At 32.6% G+C, this 19,655-nt stretch overlaps 1 protein-coding gene and 1 pseudogene across 12 annotated transcripts; one reads left to right on the top strand and one right to left on the bottom strand.

Annotated features, from left to right (window-relative positions):
- Positions 1-2,545: 2,545 nt before the first annotated feature.
- On the bottom strand, positions 2,546-9,391 carry LOC104881012 (mitogen-activated protein kinase kinase kinase 1). 12 transcript variants are annotated; one of them, XR_009467139.1, is made up of 6 exons: positions 9,285-9,390; positions 9,084-9,201; positions 5,680-5,837; positions 4,361-4,417; positions 4,213-4,272; positions 2,546-3,062 (listed from the first exon to the last, which is right to left on the bottom strand). XR_009467139.1 is itself a non-coding variant. In XM_019223750.2 (5 exons), exons 1-5 carry the CDS (start codon positions 9,312-9,314, stop codon positions 2,913-2,915), a joined length of 399 nt encoding a protein of 132 aa, XP_019079295.1. In that variant the 5' UTR covers positions 9,315-9,376; the 3' UTR covers positions 2,546-2,912. The 12 variants fall into 12 exon arrangements, 2 of the variants coding, with proteins under 2 accessions (XP_019079295.1, XP_059597235.1); XR_009467136.1 differs by having other exon boundaries at positions 4,361-4,834; positions 9,285-9,389; XR_009467137.1 differs by lacking the exon at positions 5,680-5,837 and having other exon boundaries at positions 4,361-5,366; positions 9,285-9,391.
- Positions 9,392-9,500: 109 nt separating this feature from the next.
- Positions 9,501-16,888, top strand: LOC100251555 (kinetochore protein NDC80 homolog; annotated as a pseudogene).
- Positions 16,889-19,655: the final 2,767 nt, after the last annotated feature.

Below are 19,655 nucleotides of genomic sequence, written 5' to 3'. Positions count from 1 at the left end.
ATATATAAGGACTATAAAAAATAATGGAAATAATTAATATTTTGAATTTTTTAATAAATATTTTAATTTTTAATAATAATTTGAAATTCAAAAAACTGATTTATTAATTATAAATTAAATAAAAAATTTAAGAATACCATGTTTGAGTATTAAATGTATGTATGTAATGAAAAATTTGACTCATTTATACTTAAAAAATTAAACTTTATTTAATTTTAAATTCATTTAAAATAAATTAGTATTAGCAATTATTAATTTTGAATTATTATTATTATTATTATTATTATTATTATTAACAAAATAAATCAATTACGTTATCATATTTTTATAATATTTAAAAAAATATAATTTATGATTTTATTATAATATTACTATTAATATTTTATTTAAAATATTTATTTTTAATTTATTTATAAATACAAATTATTTTTTATTTTTAATAAGGCACAAATTAAATTTAGTTTATATTATATAACTTGAATTTACAATTCGTTTCTTATAAAATCAAAATAAAATATTTTTAAAAACAACTTATCAGTAAAAGGTTTAGATTTTTAAATTTTTGAAAAATATCTTTAAAAACAAATTGTTTTATAGAATCAAAATACCTCATAGGATAAATTGAAATATCATTTATAAGTAACTTGAGTTATCTAAATATAAAAATAAATGTGAAAATGAATAAGATATCTATTATCACTCTTCATTCCCACATATCAAACATAACCTCAAGATATGAACATTTAGTTTTGTTTACATCATTTTCTTTAAAAGAGAAAATAAAAATAAATAAATAAAAATTATTTTTAAAAAAATGGATCCTAGTTTGTAGGTACTTGAAATAAAGATGGATTTTAGTCTCAAATTAATATAAAATATATATTTTAATAATGTGATTTTAAACATCTTTTAAGTGTGTGATAATAAAGCATTTAATGGAACTAGCGCTAATGAATGGTAGTTATTTCATATAAAATAATACAAAACACATTTTTCTATTATTAATTTTTAATTTCTTTTGTTTTTTTTTGTCACCAACAAATATTTAAGAAAAATATTTGATTTCTCAGGTTTTTTAATCTTGATTTCTTATGATCAATATATTACATTTTTAAGAAAAATATTTGAAGTATAACAAATTTAGAACTTACAATGTTGATAAATATAATACAAATTTAATTTATAAAAAAAACTTTTTACCTTTTTCTAAATCATATTGCATTTTGGTGGTCCAAATATAAACTATAATATTGTTTTGTATCAAAGAAATAAAAATAAGAGAAAAATCAAATTATTGTTTTGTACCAAAGATATTAAAATAAGAGAAAATTATTATTATTATTATCATTTTTTAAAAGGAAACTACGAAGTAGAATACCTACAAATATAATTGAAAAATAAGTCACAATAATCTTCAAAACTAATCTTTCTAATATCTTTCAAAAATTAACCATCAAATGATTGATTCTAAATTGCAAATACTTTTTTAGTTATGCAATTGTTATTATCAACTTTTTTTCTTTTTTTATTGTTCATATTTTTTTCACCCATCCACTAACATTGGAATTTCTTCAATGGATGGAAATAAGTATATATAATTTACATAAATATATTTAAAAAATTAATATTCGATGTATTATGTTATTACTTCAAGATTTTTTATTAAAAATAATTTAATTATTCCTAAAAATGTTTACCAATAAAATTATTTAAGAATATTTTTATAGTATAAACACTTGCAACAACGTGACATTCATAAAGTTCCTAAATTTGTTCAAGAAAAAAAAATTAACTTTACTAATTTTGAAGTTGGGAATTTATCTCCAATTGGATATCATCGGGTTTCAAAAGCCATTTCAGTTACTTTCTTTATAATAAATAAAAATACCAATTGTACCCTTCCTTTACGTAAAATTTTAATTGTAAGGATGATGATTAGTTGGGTTGACGATGAGTTACCCATATCAATCCTATCACATTTATACAAAGTAATTTTCATGGCCACCATACTCATTGTATTTTCTTTATTTAAAAAAAATTAATAATTTTAGAATTTTTAAATTATATTAAAAATAAATATATTTTATAAATAAGTAAAATATTATAGTTTCTATAACTTATTTTATTTAAAAAATAATTTTTTAATATTTTATGTGTTAAAAATGATAATAGAAAAAAATCAATAAAATTATTTTTTAAAATTAATTTTATATATAATCAAGGTTGGATGGTCTCGGACAAGATAATATCTAAACCCTCACTTCCCTCTTTTTGATTCGATTTTGATTCCTAACATTGTTTTTTGATTCGACTTTGAAAGGAGGTTAAGGACAAGTACACCTCATTGCAGGGAATATACTCCATCAAAAACATGTTTTTTCCTATTAAGAGTTAAGACTTAGGACAAACACAAGATTATGAAAACAACGTCCAATATGCGGTCTCCCAATACTGTTTTACAGATATTGAATTAAATTTTATTTTCTTAATTTTATATTGTATATTTTGAAAGAGTGTTACTAAATTTAGTACATAAGACATTCATACTCTCAGTTCCACCAACATCCATTTTCATTTTCTCACCTCCCAAAACCTTCTTGTGCAAATTCCTATTCAACCTTCAAATCCAACAGCTATTTGCAGGCTCCATTGACAACCCTAGGCTCATCTTTATACCATTCTCAACCCAAACCACACTTTTACCATAGGGCAAGTTGCTAATACCAAATATTTAAGACAAGTATACATACCATTGAAATCAGTCCATTGCCCTCAAGCCATGTTTAGTATATGGGAATGAGGAATAAGAATAAAAACTTTGTTTTCATTCCTATATCTTCTTGAATAGAAATAGATTTGGTGATTCTAATTCTTATGTTTGGATGCATTATAAGAATGTAATGTTGGAATGATTATTTGTTTCCATTGAAGCTTATACATACCGGCTCCAATTTGGGATATGGATGTTGCCGAGTTAACATCTCTAATACAGTGCACCCGAGGCTCCATATATCAGCTGCAAACCCATAACCATCGTTCTCTTGTTTGTCCTCATTAATGACCTACAGTGGCACAAATTATTTGTAAAATCAACACTTATAAGAAACCATAATGCTTGGAGCATCCTGTGCCAGTGCCACATAATATAATGACAAATGTCCTTGGTAAAAAACTTTCAAATATGGTTAACACAAAGACTTATAACATGTTTGGACATGATTTAGAACAGGGATTTAAGAGTTCTACTCCCAACTGGTGCAGGATTTATAAATAAACACAGTTGTAAGACGAGGGTGTTTGAGCATGATTTCAAAGTAAAAACTGATTCAAATCCACAGATCTGGGCGGTTGCAAAACCACAATTCATTCTCAGGGGCAAAGAGTCAGAAATTTATTTCAGAAGGGCAATATCGAGCTAAAATGTAGATTGCTGGTGACCATATTTTGTTTTATAAAACAGACACCACTATTTCATTTTTAGCCAGGGCTTTAACATCTCTTCACAAACCTGCAGTCCAGAAAGTTAAAGAATTTGTCCCAATGGAGCAGCTTTGGAATGAAATGTACTAAATCGGGTTCTCAGGAAGAAGGATGGGTCACTCAGTTCCAATCCACTTCATTGCATCCCTAACTGTAGGATCCCCCTACCAATCTTCTGGTGATGTACTAATTTTTGTTACCAAATAATGAAGCAAGGGTTTAACCACCCTTAGAAGTAGAGAGAGTTAATGGAAAAAGGTAGCTTGATGCCTAAATTCTCAGATTTGAATGGAAAATCCTCATCAATTGAGCACTCAGTGGTTCCATGCATCTATTAGTGTCAGTATATTGGCAGTTGTACAGAAAGATACTAATGACTGATGCTAAATCAAAATGCATTGGTAATAAGACATGGCATGGACTAAATGCCTTGTAGGATAAAATCTTAGAAAGAGCAACAATTTGGGAAAACAACAACTTATCAATTTGTTAGTTGGGATAGCTCCAGTCCAATAATCGAGCTATTCAATAACCCAATTCAATCATGTCATTTCCTTTTCTGACGCAACCACCTGCTAAAAGGCAAGGGTTTCAGAGCCTACATTTTAAGCATGCATGCTTCTTCATGGTATAAGAAGATTCTACCGAGTACAGTTCCATAAAATATAGTTCTCAATTCAAAACCAAACATGATTTGTTTAAGAAATGAAGGAATGAAAGAGAGGAAGATACCTCAGGGGCCATCCGGAATGCAGTCCCTTTAAAAGATTTTATGTCGTTCAATTTGCAAAACTGAAAAGATATACAACCAGAAATATAATATTTAGAAGTCTAGCATTTTGAAACAATAGAGAGATAACTCTAGTAAATAGAAACTAACCTTTGCCAATCCAAAATCCACAAGTTTCACGGTTCCATTTACATCCACCAGATATCCCTCGAAGATGATACAGAACCTATTAGTCTTACAACAGAAACAATTTATGTGTAAGTAAATGTACAACATTGTGGCTTCAACTGTCATTCCAAATGTCTAATTTCCTGAAGTAACCTCAATTGATTCCCAATGTCCACCCATCTCTTCTTAACAATGCAATTATTGGCCTTTGTTGCGCATGACCAAATCAATAAGCCTAATTTCCCTTATGACCTACTGGTGGTACTTCTGAGTCCCATGATCACATCCCTCCATGGTTCTAGCCTTGCTAGTTATGCCATTTACCATCTCAATCATATGAGAGAGAGAGAGAGAGAGAGAGAGAGAGAGAGAGTTTGTAGCATTGTAAATGGCTTTTGCATTAGGATTCTTTCAATTTTCAGGTTTCCATTCTGTAATCATGACCCAAAAACTCTCCTGAAGAGACACTCAAATCAAGTGAATCAGAGAGAGAGAGAAAGTTGAATCATTATTATGTATGTTTTCTTATATGTTGCTTTTAAAGAAAATTTTGACTTACAAATTAAAAAAGAAAAAAGAAAAAAGAAAAAAGAAAAAAAAAATTATATTATAGCAAGATCAAGCACTGAGGCAGAATATACAAAGTGATATATAATACAGCTAATTGCATGAAGTCAAATGGAAATGGACCACACCTCATATCATAACTTACATGGAGTTTTATGAAAGGATTAAACTATTAAGATACACAATAATCTCAAAACAAACAACGTAAACCCCACATGTGAAGACACAATGTAAGGTACACAGAAAATTGGGGATATCTATATCTATACCAAGGCTTTGGGTAGTTTCATCTTAGTTATCAGACAATGACCATGTTTAACATCCATGCTCCTGACTCTTCTTTTTGTTTTTGGTTTTTCCATTTTTCTTTTCCTGGAAGAGGGCAGGTGGGAGTGTTGAACTTTTCACTTCACCAAGCAGTCTGTAATCACAGAATTCAGTAAGTGGGCTAACCGGTGCAATCCAAATAATATTGAAGGTTTCAAGAAGATAAAAACAAAAATAAAATAATAAAATAAAAACTGAAGAACTTTCTCAACAGAGTGAACCAATTTTCCCTGAGTAAGAAGGCCATTTAGTTTATGCATATGCAATTCTCTTGGTAGCAAAGGCAGATAATTGAAATAATCAGCACATGTTTCAAGCAGTAATGGCATGTGGATAGAGCAAGGTATAAACAAATAAAGCACAAGCAATATAACCAAAAAATGTAGTAGTAAGATCATTTGAATCACCTGTGAACTACATTATGCTCATGTAGATATTTCAAACCTTTCACAATCTGCCTTGTGTATTTAGAGGCTTGGGAGTCTGACAGTTTATGCTTTTGATAGAGATTTAAAAGTGAACCTCCAGTTGCAAGCTCAAGAAAGATATAAAGTTTGGTCTTGTCCTGGAATGGCAAGACATTTTGTGAGTAAGCAAGAAAAAAAATATGACATGAACTCCAATCCTCTTGATGCAGTACCAGAACCAGATCATAAAGGAACAGACAACAACAAAAACATGAAAAATACTAATTCACCCCAAAGAACAGAAAAATGTAACTACTGAGTATTTAGACTGTCAATTAGACAGCCTGCGAGGGAAATAAAAGATGCATATGATGCATGAATGTTTAGAAACATGCATTCAGAAGCAGACCTACAAGGCAAGAACATAGCTTGAAACAACAATAAGGCCAAATACCATGATAAAATAGCTGATACGATAAGTAGATGAGAGATTAAAAAAAGGTTCTTTAGAGGAAAAAGTGAACTTGAAAAATAACAGATGGGAAGCTCAAGAGACCCCCTCATGAATTTTAGTCTAAGGTTTAGTTCTCATCAAGCAGCTAAAACAGAACATGCCACTTTAAGAGTCATCCAGTCAGGGCAATCCTTCTATAGCCTCTGAAATAAAATTTTGTGATTAACATCCAAAAATATGATTGAAAATAATAACAACTCTAAAAGCAAAACCTTGGTTACTCAACATAGACTCAGAATCCCTATTAACTCTCTAACAGAGACATGTACTCAGTCAACCTCATGAAGATTGCAACAGTGCTGCTGTGGCCTCAGATTTAGGTCTTGTTTGAGGATATTATTTTGCCTTTAACTTTGGTGAGGAACTGAAGCTAAAGCTAAAACCATTATTTTAAAGGGGCAATCTTGGCATTGGTGTGATTTCACTAAACATAAAACAATTTCCCACATAAACTGAAAAACAGCTTGCCCATACGTATGTGTTGAACTCCTTTTAAGGTTAGAAGTACTTCAGTGAAGCCAAAAACACATATTGAAGATCTTATTAGACTTAAAAAGGATCTTTTTGCTTCCAAAAAGTCAATCTAAACAGAGCTTTAGTACTGTTTATTTTTAGTTATGAAGAAATTAAGAAAATATACAAAGAATTTGTAAAAAGGAACAAGCAAAACAAATCCATCAAAAAAATTGCACAGGCTTATAAAAAGACAAATACAGAAGTCCGCACACCAGAGAGCCTTTCGCTGCCCAACCTTAAGGAAATTAACCACCAAAACACGGGGCATGATATCCCCAGTTAAACCAACCAAGAACAGGATCCATTTTTGGCCAACTAATAGCCTTTCTAATTCAAGGATCTAGGCTTCCAGGGAAAAGAGAACACAACTATCAAATTGCATGATCCTCAGCACCCAATGATTGTATCTCGCACAACACTCTCCGACTACTAGCCACCCAAGATAAAACTATTAGTTAATCCACCTCCACCATTAGAGCAAGAAATTTTTGCTTCAATAGTCAGCCCAAAACCAGCTTTCTTTGAGAACCTTGAATAAACTTGCCTGTGATCCTATATTAGATTGCCAATAGCCATCCAATCCCAATTTCCAAGGAACATCAGCAAAATTAAGCTTCAAAACACCAACTGTCAAAGCAGCTCACTACTATTCCAATTGGGAACGTAACTGATGTTGAAGGGAATTCTGATAAATTCTTGGTAACTAATATCCATAGTAATTCTCCTGAAATTCAGTAGACTAACTCTTCCTATCTTCAAATACCCAGGCATTCCTTTCTAGCTTCTTCTACCTGCCATAATTTATCCACCCAGTGAAACAATTTTGAGTAGCAATTACCCTCCCTGACCCATTTCAACCTAGACTCTTGTCTCTAGCTCTTCCCTCCCATAATTCCTCCAACCTTATTTTCCTTTTCATTCTAAGATATCAAAGTTCTTCCATCATATGACCCATTCCTTCAAGTGTGATTATCACAGTGTTCCTCTTGCCAGAAATATCAAAAGTTTCTTTCTTCAATATTTCAAAGAAAGCTTTGATTGACTTAAGGCTACACAATAAATCTATCATTCCCATACTGAGACCTGAATCTCATGCAACATCCATAATAATATCACCAAATTTTGGGTGCAGCAACCACATATTTTCAAAAGAAAAGAGGGTGAGAATCATCTAATTAGTTAACCTCCATATCATGGAACCATAATCAAATACTAGCCTAGGTAAGATTCTTGAATGATGTTGCACTCTGTTGAGATCAAGAACCTACCAAACCTCTTCAAACTGGGGTTTCTTGCTTGTTTGACCATGGAAAGGCCTCACTCTAAGAGATGAATCAACTAAGCCACAACTTTTGATTAGCTCATCAGTGTCATTCACGCTACTGGGAATTCTAGACAAAATAGCTTTTCCCTAAAAGACCCAATAACATTGAACTCTCCTCAGTGCACCAAATCAAAAGCTACCCTGAGCAGTTACTCAGCTTCTCCCTAAGCTGCAATTGATTTGGTCCAAAACCTCAAACACCTACGGATCTTCCAGATAAGTTTCAATCGAATTTTAATTGAACTTAAGACAGATACCACCAAAGATTCATGCCTTCTAAGGATTTTGAATCCCATAACATTAAGATCCTTTCTAAGTCCTCTTGAACATTGGGCCTTCACTAGAGTAGCCATTATACTAATAAGCACAAAGACTTTCATGGTTATTCTATGAGGAAAAGACCTAACTAATGTTACTGCATGGGGGTTCCCAAGTGAGAGCAACAAATTATCAGTCCCAAGTTTTAGTTGGCACTCTAGATTTACTGCAGAGGAGGGACGTATGCCCAAATTGATGCCATAATTCATGTCTTCTTCCTAAAGCCAGGAGCATTCTGAGGAATATTAGGACTAGTAATCTGCCACTTGAGCACAGATGTAGTTAAGAGAATGAGGTAACTCTTCAAAGCTAAAAATTTTCCCGTCCTCTTCACCAGTGTTAACAGCCGTCAACTCTGGGCTTTATCAACTGCCTCCACCAATGTTTCTTCCCTATAAATTAGGCCCAACCCAGCACTAGCAGCGAGTTAAGTCCTCTGAGGTACAAAGATGCCAGAGGACTCATGCAACAACTCTACAAGACCCAGATCAAGTTCCTAAATTTGTGTCTTGCATGCAGCATTATGTAGGGTTTTTTATATATATATATATCGATATATTCTCCCAAAGATTCAGGTATGAAATTGACAGGATTTCATGAATATACACACAAAAAAAAGGGAAAAAAAAATCTAAGATTGCCACAAAAAATGCAAATTTGCAAACGGTAGCCCTGATTCCAAGAGTGGTACATAACAAGAAGCCAATCCAACAAGAAAAATTTGAAAAATACCTTGAATGTGCCATAATATTGAACAATGTGCTTATGTTGGAACTGACTTGAAAGAGAGATCTCCTGAACCTCACGTATGCAGGCTGGATCAATATGAAATTGCTTTTGACTGCATAATCTGAGTATGCAATTACTTAGAGGTTAATCAAGATGTATGGAAAATAGATTTAAAGAAGAATTGAACTAATACACAATCAGCACCTTTCATCCTTCTAACCTGTTGAAGTTCATCAATACTTTGCTGCCCGCCCGTCCTTGATCAGTCAACAGTGTTTTTTCGGTAATTTGATTTGTTTTTTCCTTTCGGTGAAAATATTTTATATTATTAAAATACGAAATAATATCTTAATATTTTTAAAAATAATTCATTTAAAAAAAATGTTTTCAAAAATAAAATTTAAAAAGCAGTGTCATTTTCCCAGTAGCCCATAGGCGGGAAAGAGAGATTCAGAATTCACAAGAACTCAGAAGAGAGAGAGACGCCCATCACAGCCGGGGATGAAAGCCACCGGCCGCCGCCGTCCGAAGGACTCTATCCACCCACCGCCGCCACCACCTCCCTCCGTCGACCACCACCGCCAATTCAGCCGCAACTCTGACGCTAGTTTCGCCAGCAGCCACCCTTCCTCCCTTGGAATCAACCGCTCCTCCGCCGGCGATGCCCTCACCAACCGGTCCTACCAACTCTCCGCCATCCGCACCATCAACTCCTTTCTCGCCTCCCATTCCTCTCCTCTCCCCCTCAAACCCCCTCTCCCCTCCGCCAAAGACATTTCCGAAACCCTAAAATTCCTCATCTCCCAACTCGATTTCCCCACAACCAAACTTGAAGACGATCTTCCTATCCTCCTCAAGCATCTCAATTGCCCGATCAAGCTCAACAAGTCCGCTCTCAAAGCCCCCGGAACCCCGCCTGTTTGGCCTTCCCTTTTAGGCGTAATGCATTGGTTGGCTCAAATCGCATTGTATAATGACCATCTTGTGTCGAATTTGGAGTATTTTGACAATACTTTTGTGTATGCATTGGATAGTTACTTGCATTATATTCGCGGGGATGATGATGGGATGGAGGCGGTGGGTAGGGAGTTTATGGGGAAGTTGGAAAGGGAGAGGGACGCAGTGGCGAAAGGTGTGAAGGCATTGGAGAAGGAGGTGGCAGAGAGGGAGGGGAGGTTGGAGGAATTGAGGTCGGGGCCTTCGGCTAAGGAGGTTGTGGAGAAGGAGAGGGGGGTGTTGGAGGAGGATGTGAAGAAATTTCATGCAATAATTGCAGAATTTTCAGGAAGGATTGCATCTGTGGAGAAGATTTTGGATGAGAAGGAGAAGGAGTTGGGGGTGAAGGTTGAAGAGAATAATAGAATTTGCGAGGAGAATGAAGAGCTGAAGAAGAGGGTTGAGTTGCAGACGTTTAATGCAAGAGATGCAGAGAGGATGAAGAGGGAGTTGCAGGCAGTTGAGAGAGATATCACGGAGGCTGAGGTTGCAAGGAATGGTTGGGAGGAGAAGTCTTGGGATGTTGACACGACAATTGGGCACAAGTTTAAGGAGCTTGAAGCTCTTTCAATTGAATGCAACCAGGCTCTCTGGAGGTTTTCTTTTCCTTATCCTCTTTGTTTGGCTTTGGTACCTCTATAATCCACTCCACTAGGATTTTCTTAATTTCTTAAGTTGCATACTCTAAAGTCTTTCTAGTAATCTTCAGTATGCTTTCTGATAATTAATGAACATGGTAGAATCGTGTTCTTTCTTAGGTTTGGTGTTGCTTGGAATTAATTTTCTCTATTCCATTGAAGTCTACTGTGATTCTTATCAACATTAGGTTATCTACCTCCATGAATTAGATTACAAGATTTTTTTTGTCATTTATGGGTGATATGAAATATTTTCCTGTTCTTAGCAAATACATTAACATATACAACATTTTAGTATAACTTCAGTGAGAACATAGGATCTGGCTCTGTAGTTACAGCATGACTAGTTGATGATTCCTAAGAAGGATCCAGCTGCTGTTCTCTGCTTAAATTATTCCGGTGAACATGCCCTTGAGGCCTGGCTCAAGAGGTAAAGGTTTGGGAGGGTTTGTGGAAGTTTCAGGTTCAAATCCCAATAGGGACAAAAAAATTTACCTAACAAAAAAATAAAATTTCAGTCGACAAAAATTCAGACCAGGTGAATGTAGTTGCTGAATCATTCAATGGCTTATGTCTTCTTGAGTCACATGCATTATTTCCACGTAGCCAACTCAAACTTCATTTGTTTACTTGGGTTGTGATTCAACACCAACAATGGGTAGTTTCTGAGTTGTAATTTGCCTTACGTGCATTTATCTTTTGGGTGCATTACATCTTTTGTATTGGTTTATGATTTCATGTTTGTTCATCTTCTTTAACCTTTTGAGCTAAGTGTTACTCTCAAACTGCTAACCATTCTGGAGCTTTGTCAAAGTAAGAAAAATAAAAAGGTTTTTAAGGTTAGTTAATGTTCATTCTCGATTTGGCTTTAAAAAAAAAAACCTCCATTTAACACTTCCATCCTCACAAGTTTTCTAATAATTTATTTAGAAAGAGATAGGTGATACAGTTGCCCTTGGCAACCTCTTTTTTTGAGGTAGCCTCCCCTCTTCCCCCCTCCCCTCTCTCTCTCTCTCTCTCTCTCTCTCTCTCGGTAGATGAATTTCAACTTGGAACCTTCCCATTCCCACCCAACCCTTTGCCTCCTGAGCCCTGCCTTAGGAGCCTATTGTTTCCCTTGGGACCATGTTCTATTTAACTTTTTGAAGTAAACTAATAGCCATGAAGAGACAACACTAAATACTTAATTTTCAGGAGCATCTTTGAATTGAAAAATTAGCATGCCACCTCATGCAACTCTTTCAACCTATTAAACTACAATCTATTGTGTGATTGAAGTATTTTCTCTTGGATGGTTTCCAGGTTAAAGTTAGGAAATGGTTTGCAGTATGTTTTGAATGCCAAAGGGTCTTTGCCTGCTGAGGTTTTGGGAATTGATTACAAATCAACGCTTAAGCCTGCACTTGACTCCTTTGCTGATGACATAAATAAAATGCTCTATGCTAAAGTTGGAAGAGTTGATTTCTCTTCAGGAACAATCAGTTGAAAATGCTGCTAAAATTGAAGCAAAAAAAAATCGTCTTGCTGCACTTCAAACTAGTTGTGATGAAGTAAGTGAATTAGAACTCATTTTTCTTGTTCAGCAGCTATGCATTTATATACCTCTCACGAAGAATAAAAAACTATGCCTTTTTTATATGCTTTTAGGGTGTCAACCGGAGCAGCCAGATTTTCACTTTGTTTTCCTAAAAATTTTAAAGAAGGGTAAAAGTATTGGTGATGTTAGATACAGATTAACTCCAGAAGACAAAAATTTTGGAGAGGATGATGAATCCTCTACTCATAAAATTCTCAAAGACATTCCTGAATATCTTTGGTACAAATAACAAGATTGATCATGTTACAAGAAAGAAGAACTCCTCAGCACATAAAAATTTTGGAAAGAATGACAGACCCATAAAATTCTCAGACACATACATAAGGATACAGATGGAGGGGGTGGGCACATAGTTGGAGCCAATGATCCCCTATTGAATATGCAATTAACTGAAGTACAAATTAACTCAACCTCTTTTTGCTGCTCTCAGAAAAGGCCAAACTCTCTCTCGCTCTCTCTCTCTCTGTCTCTCTCTCTTTGTATCCATCTATCTATATAACAAATCAAAGCAGGTCTTCTTTACCTAGTGGTCTGACTTTGTTAGCAATACCATTTCTAAAGTACCAGCAGTAGCATATACAATTGCATGGTCATTATATTGCATGGATGCCACTCCAGGAAAACTAAAGTTGTAACCGTAAGCTTCTTTGGTATTTTCTTTGCAATCTAAAAGACAATTGTTTTTTAATCTTGCTTGCCCCTTCGTTTAATTTGTTTTTTTAATTGTGATTTACCTATCCAAAAAAAAAAAAATGTTTTCTTGAATTGCTAGTAGTTGAATGCACATAAGAAAATTTCTTGGAAAATCAATTACTGCGGTTAAATTGATTGGACTACAATTAGAATTCAAAAAGGTGATAATTTGGATGTATTCAAATTTTGACAGAAAAATGTTGTTCCTAGAAATTCCATTGGGATAGAATATTGCTAAATTCCAGAATGACTCAAATGAAATATGGGAGGGAAAATAATTGGAAAGGAGTATAGTACCACCCGATGGTCAATCTAAAATTTGGTACAAAGGGCAAATGGTGTCAGTTACACAAGCAGTTGTCACTCAAAATTTAATAGCAAGAGCTGCTTGGTCTACCTATCAAAAAAAAAAAGCAAGAGCTGCCTGGTCTAACCATCTGTCTAATGGGTGATCATAGTTTTAAAAGGCGTGCTTTAAGTGCGCCTAGGCTCAAGGCGCCACCACTCCCAAGTTATAGCGCTTGCTTGCCAAGATATGTGCCTTATTGAAAAAGTGTGCCTTGTCAGCTTTACTCTTCCTTTGTAAACACTTTTATTTTTTAAATTTCTAATTATATACTGAAATGTATATAATTTCATTACTTTTTTATTGAATGCTTCTTTTAAATGTTTCGAATTTTAAATTTTTTATTGATCAGATTAGATTTTGAATCATATTTTATAAAATTGATGTGTATTCTAGGTCACATTTCACTTCACTTAGACGCACACCTTGTGTTGCGCCTTGTGCTTAAGCTATAGGAAACTTTGCATCTTAGGTGCGCCTTGCACCTTTTAAAACTATGTGGGTGATGAAGGGGATAAGTTGAGAGATAAGTTTGTTATTCCTCCTAGAAACACTTCCTGGGAAGGTTGCTTTTTGGGAAATCGGAGCCGGTTGTGGGTTAGGGGTTATTATTAAGGGACAATCATGGGCATTTTGTATCCATTCAACTTTAGGGGTTGTACTCTTCTGGTTGTAGATAAAATCTTAGCTTTTGGATGCCTTAGATAGACATCCATTTTGTATCCATTGCTAAAAACAATTATTGTATATGAGCAAAGCATGTATTACCCACATTACAGCTTTTTGGCATCAATGGACAGCTCAGGTTGTAATGTTCCTTTGAACTAATACAAAGGGTGACCCAAAAAGTGTGCTACCATAGTTATGTCAAATTGGTCCAGAGGACTTGGAAGTTAAATGTAGGGTGCATGCCATTGTTTCTGAAGTCCATTGATCAGGGTCAGATGGATGCTGATCAAGGGCCAGCTTGTTGTATGGTTTTGATATGGTACCTAGGTGATGTAAAGATATGATAAATAATAAATATAGGGAAGAGGGAGAAGAGGGAGAAGAAATAGGAATACGTGTTCATTTTCAGAATGCACATATCTTCAGGATGCCCTAGATGCACATACTCCAATTGCATAATTCTAGAATTGTGTCCACTTTTGGAAACCAGACATGTGCTTTAGAAAAGTGACCCAAATATGCTTTAGTATAATTCAGTTAAGAATAGGTGCTATTTTCAAATTGGATTAAAAGGGATGATTAAATTGTTGGACATATTGACGTAAGACAACCCTATGATGGTTGCCTACAATCAAATAAGTGGGCTACGGTTTTTATTTTTTAGGGTTTAACCATTTAAGGTGAGGAATAAAGGATAAAGTTTATGGTAAAGAAAAATAAAATGAAAAAACATTGAGAAAGAAGATACGGAGAAGAAGAGCTAGAAAGCTTTGAGTCTCACTAAGGCCTTCTAAGAGTCTCACCTAGAAGAAAATCAAGAGTCTTACCATTCAAAATTGCAAAGTATGCAAGGAAACGTTATATTATTAATTATCGATCCATTACTTTGATTTACATCAATTAGCTTTATTTATAGGCTTCTCTAAGAAATTCAAAGCCTACTAGGATTCTAATATAACCTATTATGACTCTAAGTCTCCTCTAAATTATTTAGCTATTCCTAATTTGATTCCAATAAATACTAATTCTAATTTTATTCTAACTAATACTAATCCCACTTAAAGTTTATTTGTGCCTTCCTTTCCTTTTTGAATATACTTTGAAAGGCTTTCCCCCATCACATGTCTTGGGATGTATGACATGTAGCTCCCTAAAACCCTGGATCTAGCTAGTAGCTTGGGTTGTTCCTTCTATTGGTCCCCTCATTTAGTGAATCAGGTTGCAGATTGATTGGCTAAATGTGGAGCCATGCAAATGGACTCTTCTGTAAGGTATGTTTTACCCCCTTCAAGTGTACATTGTCGCTATATTCAAGTTCTTGTATCGTCCTTGATTAGTATAGCTATCTTGCTACTTTTGTTAGATTTTTCCTCAATTTTTAATCATCCTTTATATTTTGAAAGGGTTTCTCATCCTTGGTTTGTAATTAAATTCATATCAATGAATGATTTGTTTTGGATTAAAAAAGAAAAAATAATCTGTTGGAGATGTCAATTGTTATTGCACATAGATTGTCAGGCCCCAAATTTTCAAAGTAGCTTTGATGGCTTATAAAACACTTAAGAAAAATTATTTTTGGATGATAATTAGTCCCTACAAAGGATTGACTACATTTGATTCCTTTTCCAAGTATATTTTTTAGCAAGTAATTTTCCAACTTGCTGATTGGAAATTATTGTCAAGGCTTTGACTATATTTGACATTAGCTTAAACAATGCTTGCATAACTATGCCATGTAAGGTTATTCCATTATTAAAGAACTCCATTATTAGTGTCGAGCTATTGAGTAGTGTCTTCCTAATAATGTGATTTTATTAATAAGCTATCGAATAGTATCATGCATCTCGTTGTTTCTGATGGATCTGATGTTTAACTTGATTTTGCAACATAAATTATTGGGTTACACATTGTTTAATCTAATTGTTTTTCGTTCATGGATATTTATCTTCTGGTTGATTTTTGACAAGGCATCAGAATGAATTCTTTTTAGGCTATTGTTGTATGAGGTTAACCATGGATGAATGATCAATTTGTCAGGTGGAAGCTCAATTAAATTTTTTGAAGAAGGAAACGCAAAACTACACCTCCAGATGTGCAATGGAAGCTAAGAAGTTGGTGGAGGATGTTGAGATAGAAACCCATAATGTAGATATTGTGGAAAGAGAAGTGGCAGATGTTCTGGAGGTATAATTTTGTTTTTCTTCTCTTAAATAGTTAGTTAAGGATATCAATATTGCCAGGGTGGATCTCGTAAACCTGAAAGAAACTTATTTTAACATAAGTTGGTTTCCCTTTTCAGAGCTAAAAATTTCTACCTGGCTTTATAATTGTTCTTGATTAATGTGAATATTATCGAAAAATTCAAGGGATTCTGACTAGACTTTGATGTCGTCATGAAGATGTCCAAATTGAAGTTGCAGGAAGCAATCAAGCAAAATGAGGATGAAATTCAGATATGTGCTTGGGAACTCTATGCTTTGGTTGACTCAGTTTCGAAATACAAAGAGCCCATGGTATCAAAAATTTCAGAGATGAAGAGCAACCTTTCAGAAACAGCAGGAGCTGTATCAGATTCTTACAAAGGCTCCTTGTCAGCACAGTTTGGTATCACTTTGGATACAAGCCACTGACCCAATAGATTATTCCTTTCTGTGACACAAGTTCTTTTTCTTTTTCCTTTTCTTTTAGGGTAATGGACTGATTTGCATTGTATGTATACTTGTCTTAAATATTTGGTACTAGCAACTTGCCCTATGGTAACAATGTGGCTAGGATTGAAAATGGAACATGGGATGGATCTGAAGGTTGAATGGAAATTTGTACAATAAGGTTTTGGCAGGTGAGAAAATGAAAATGGATGTTGATGGAACTGAGAGTCTGAATGCCCTATGCACTAAATTTAGAGCATCATTAATTTGGGAATCAATACTTTATGTGATTAGAGACCTAAAAAACCATGGAAATCATGTTTGTAACTCAGGCTATTGTTTTGCATTTATTATGAAAAATGTATGTCAAAACCAATTTAACAAATGTAAATTAAAGCAAGTGCCAAGATATAACTTTCCATTTTCGAGTTTAGCCCATCAAAGTGCGGGATGGAGATTAGAAAAAGGCACAATGAGATGAAAACATTAACAATGGGTTTCGGTTGGAAAATGTTTTTCATTTATTTTTATTCTCTAAAAATAGCTTTTATTCCTTTTTTTTTCTTATCTTGAAAATGCCTTAAGTCAAAAGAAGTGAAAATCAATTTTAAAAATGGAAACTATAAATCACTTTTTTGTTTAAATTGTTTTCATTTGTAAAGAAAACATAAATCAATATTTCAGAAAATAGAGTTTTATAAAAATAGAAAATCTGGAAACACCAATTTTGTGTTTTCATAATTTTCTTAGGAAATATTAAAATCGTCTTCTAAGAAGGTGAATAAAAAAGTAAAGAAATCATGTGAAAGATTTTATGATGCCTGTTTAGTGTGTTCCTTTTTATTTTATTTTTTATTTTTTTATATTTGTCTTTTGATTAAATAATTCATTTAAAAGCTATATTTAAGTGGGCATTTGGTAAAACTTATTACTTATTACTTATTACTTAATGATTTAAATTGATTTTAAGTTAAATGGTTCTTAAACTGTAAACTTAAAACTTTTATTTTAAATTGTCAAATTGACATATTCATCCTTATTAATTTTAACTAATAATTATATTTTCACTAATCCTAAATAATAAATTTATTTGTTAAATATTCATATTTAAAGTATTAAAGATACAAGTACAATCATAAAAAATAAGTAATAAATGTAGACAAATAAGGTAAAAAAGATTTGAGATTAAGAATAAGTTAACTATTTTAACTTAAAGTTAATTTTATTGAGACTCTTCATGTTTAGTGTAAATACATTAAGTCATCATAAGTTTCAAATTTCAATTTCATCAATTAACATCCCTATAAATGTATTATGTATATAAATTTTATTTTTTAACAAATAAAATTTAGTTTTTAGTGAATTATTAAACACTCCTATCAAAAATATTTTTACTTGAAATCTCTTAAAAAAATAAATTTTTTAAACAAAATAAATTCATAAGGGTGCTAATTGATGAAATTTGAAAACAACAGTAATTGAGTATATTTATATCAAACCTCAAGGGGTCTCAATGAAATTAACCCTTTTGACTTATTACTTGAAGTTAAAAATAACTTTAAGTCGTAATATTAAGTTATTTTATCAAACATGTTTAATCTCTTTAATGACTTAAATTAAATTATTAAATCATATTAAGTCATTAAGTTGATTTGCCAAATACCCTTAAGTTAACTATTTTGACTTAATACTATGTTTATATTATAATATTAAATTATTTTACCAAAAATAATTAATCTATTTAATAACAAATTAAGTTATTATGTTATATTAAATTATTAAGTTGGTTTACCAAACACCATCTAAAAGAGGTTTAAAATTATATTATCAAAGTATATTTTTTATATTAATTTTAGAATAAAATCCTTCTCTGCTTCAACTATATACTAGGATGCATCCCTTTTTAGTTTCTCTTTTAAAGAAAATAGCACATACAAAACTAAATGACTTTATTTGGGTGTTTTAGAGTAAAAAAATTAAAGCTAAGAAAAGACAAAAGCTAGTTTACAAAATCTTAGCTTTAAAGCAAGTGAAAAAACATCTATAAAGGAGATAATTTGTATATCATTTGGTCTACAATTATCTCATAATCTATTACAATACTACACAAAACAAAGAAGCATCTAAAATACTTTAATAGATGATATTTAAAAGCAAATTAAAGTCAACTCACAAAGACCTTGATTAATCAAAGTAGAAATATTTGGAATATAGAGGTTTGACCAATTGAAATAATTCAACTCACAAAGACATTTTGTTTGAAGAAAGATCATATCATTAATTCATAAAATTCAATTAGAATCCACAATTGTAAGATAGTGATAGTATTGAACCATGAATATCCCACACATGTATACATGCCACATTAATAGATATGATTTTATCAAGAAGTATTATTGGTATCTTGAAACACAAAGACAAGTATTAAGTTATGTTTAGTTTCCAAAAAGCATTAAAAAAAATGTTAAAAAAAATATTTGTTTTATATTTGGTATCTCATGGAAAATAGAGAAAAAATTAAATATTATTATAATTTTGTGTGTAAAATAGGTTTGAAATAACAAATAAAAATAATTTATTAATTTTAAATATAATTCTTTTATGTTTCTCCACATTTCCTTTCCTTGTACTTTTTCTCTTTATTTTATTTTCCTCAAATTTTTTAAAAAACAATCATAACATTAGATCGAGAATTATTAACCATGAATCAATAACAATTACGTTGGATTGATTAAGTTGAAAGTTGGCTCTAAAAAGTAATAAACCACCGAAGTTGACAAACCAAGCCGAGTAAGATTAGGGAATGGTATTAATTTAATACTTTTAAAAACTTGAGTTAAAATGTGATGATTATAATGTGTGAAATGTGAAAAACCTTTGTCACAACATGAAAGACTTAGCAACAACTTCAATAGACTTGAATTGTCTAAGTGCCACATGAGAGCTTAAGAAATACTTAAATTGGTGACACTTGTCTTCCACCATCTA

This window comes from Vitis vinifera, chromosome 12, assembly GCF_030704535.1.
Source record: "Vitis vinifera cultivar Pinot Noir 40024 chromosome 12, ASM3070453v1".
NCBI classification, from domain to species: Eukaryota; Viridiplantae; Streptophyta; class Magnoliopsida; order Vitales; family Vitaceae; genus Vitis; species Vitis vinifera.
Note: the sequence above shows the minus strand (reverse complement) of the source record. Positions and strands in the feature narration are given on the sequence as shown.

Excerpts from the sequence above, each read along its gene's own strand:
- LOC104881012 (XM_019223750.2), bottom strand. Across the intron at positions 4,273-4,360 it reads TGGATTTTGGATTGGCAAAG|TTTTGCAAATTGAACGACAT; the intron begins GTTAGTTTCTAT and ends ATATCTTTTCAG. Across the intron at positions 3,063-4,212 it reads CATTCCGGATGGCCCCTGAG|GTCATTAATGAGGACAAACA; the intron begins GTATCTTCCTCT and ends GTGCCACTGTAG.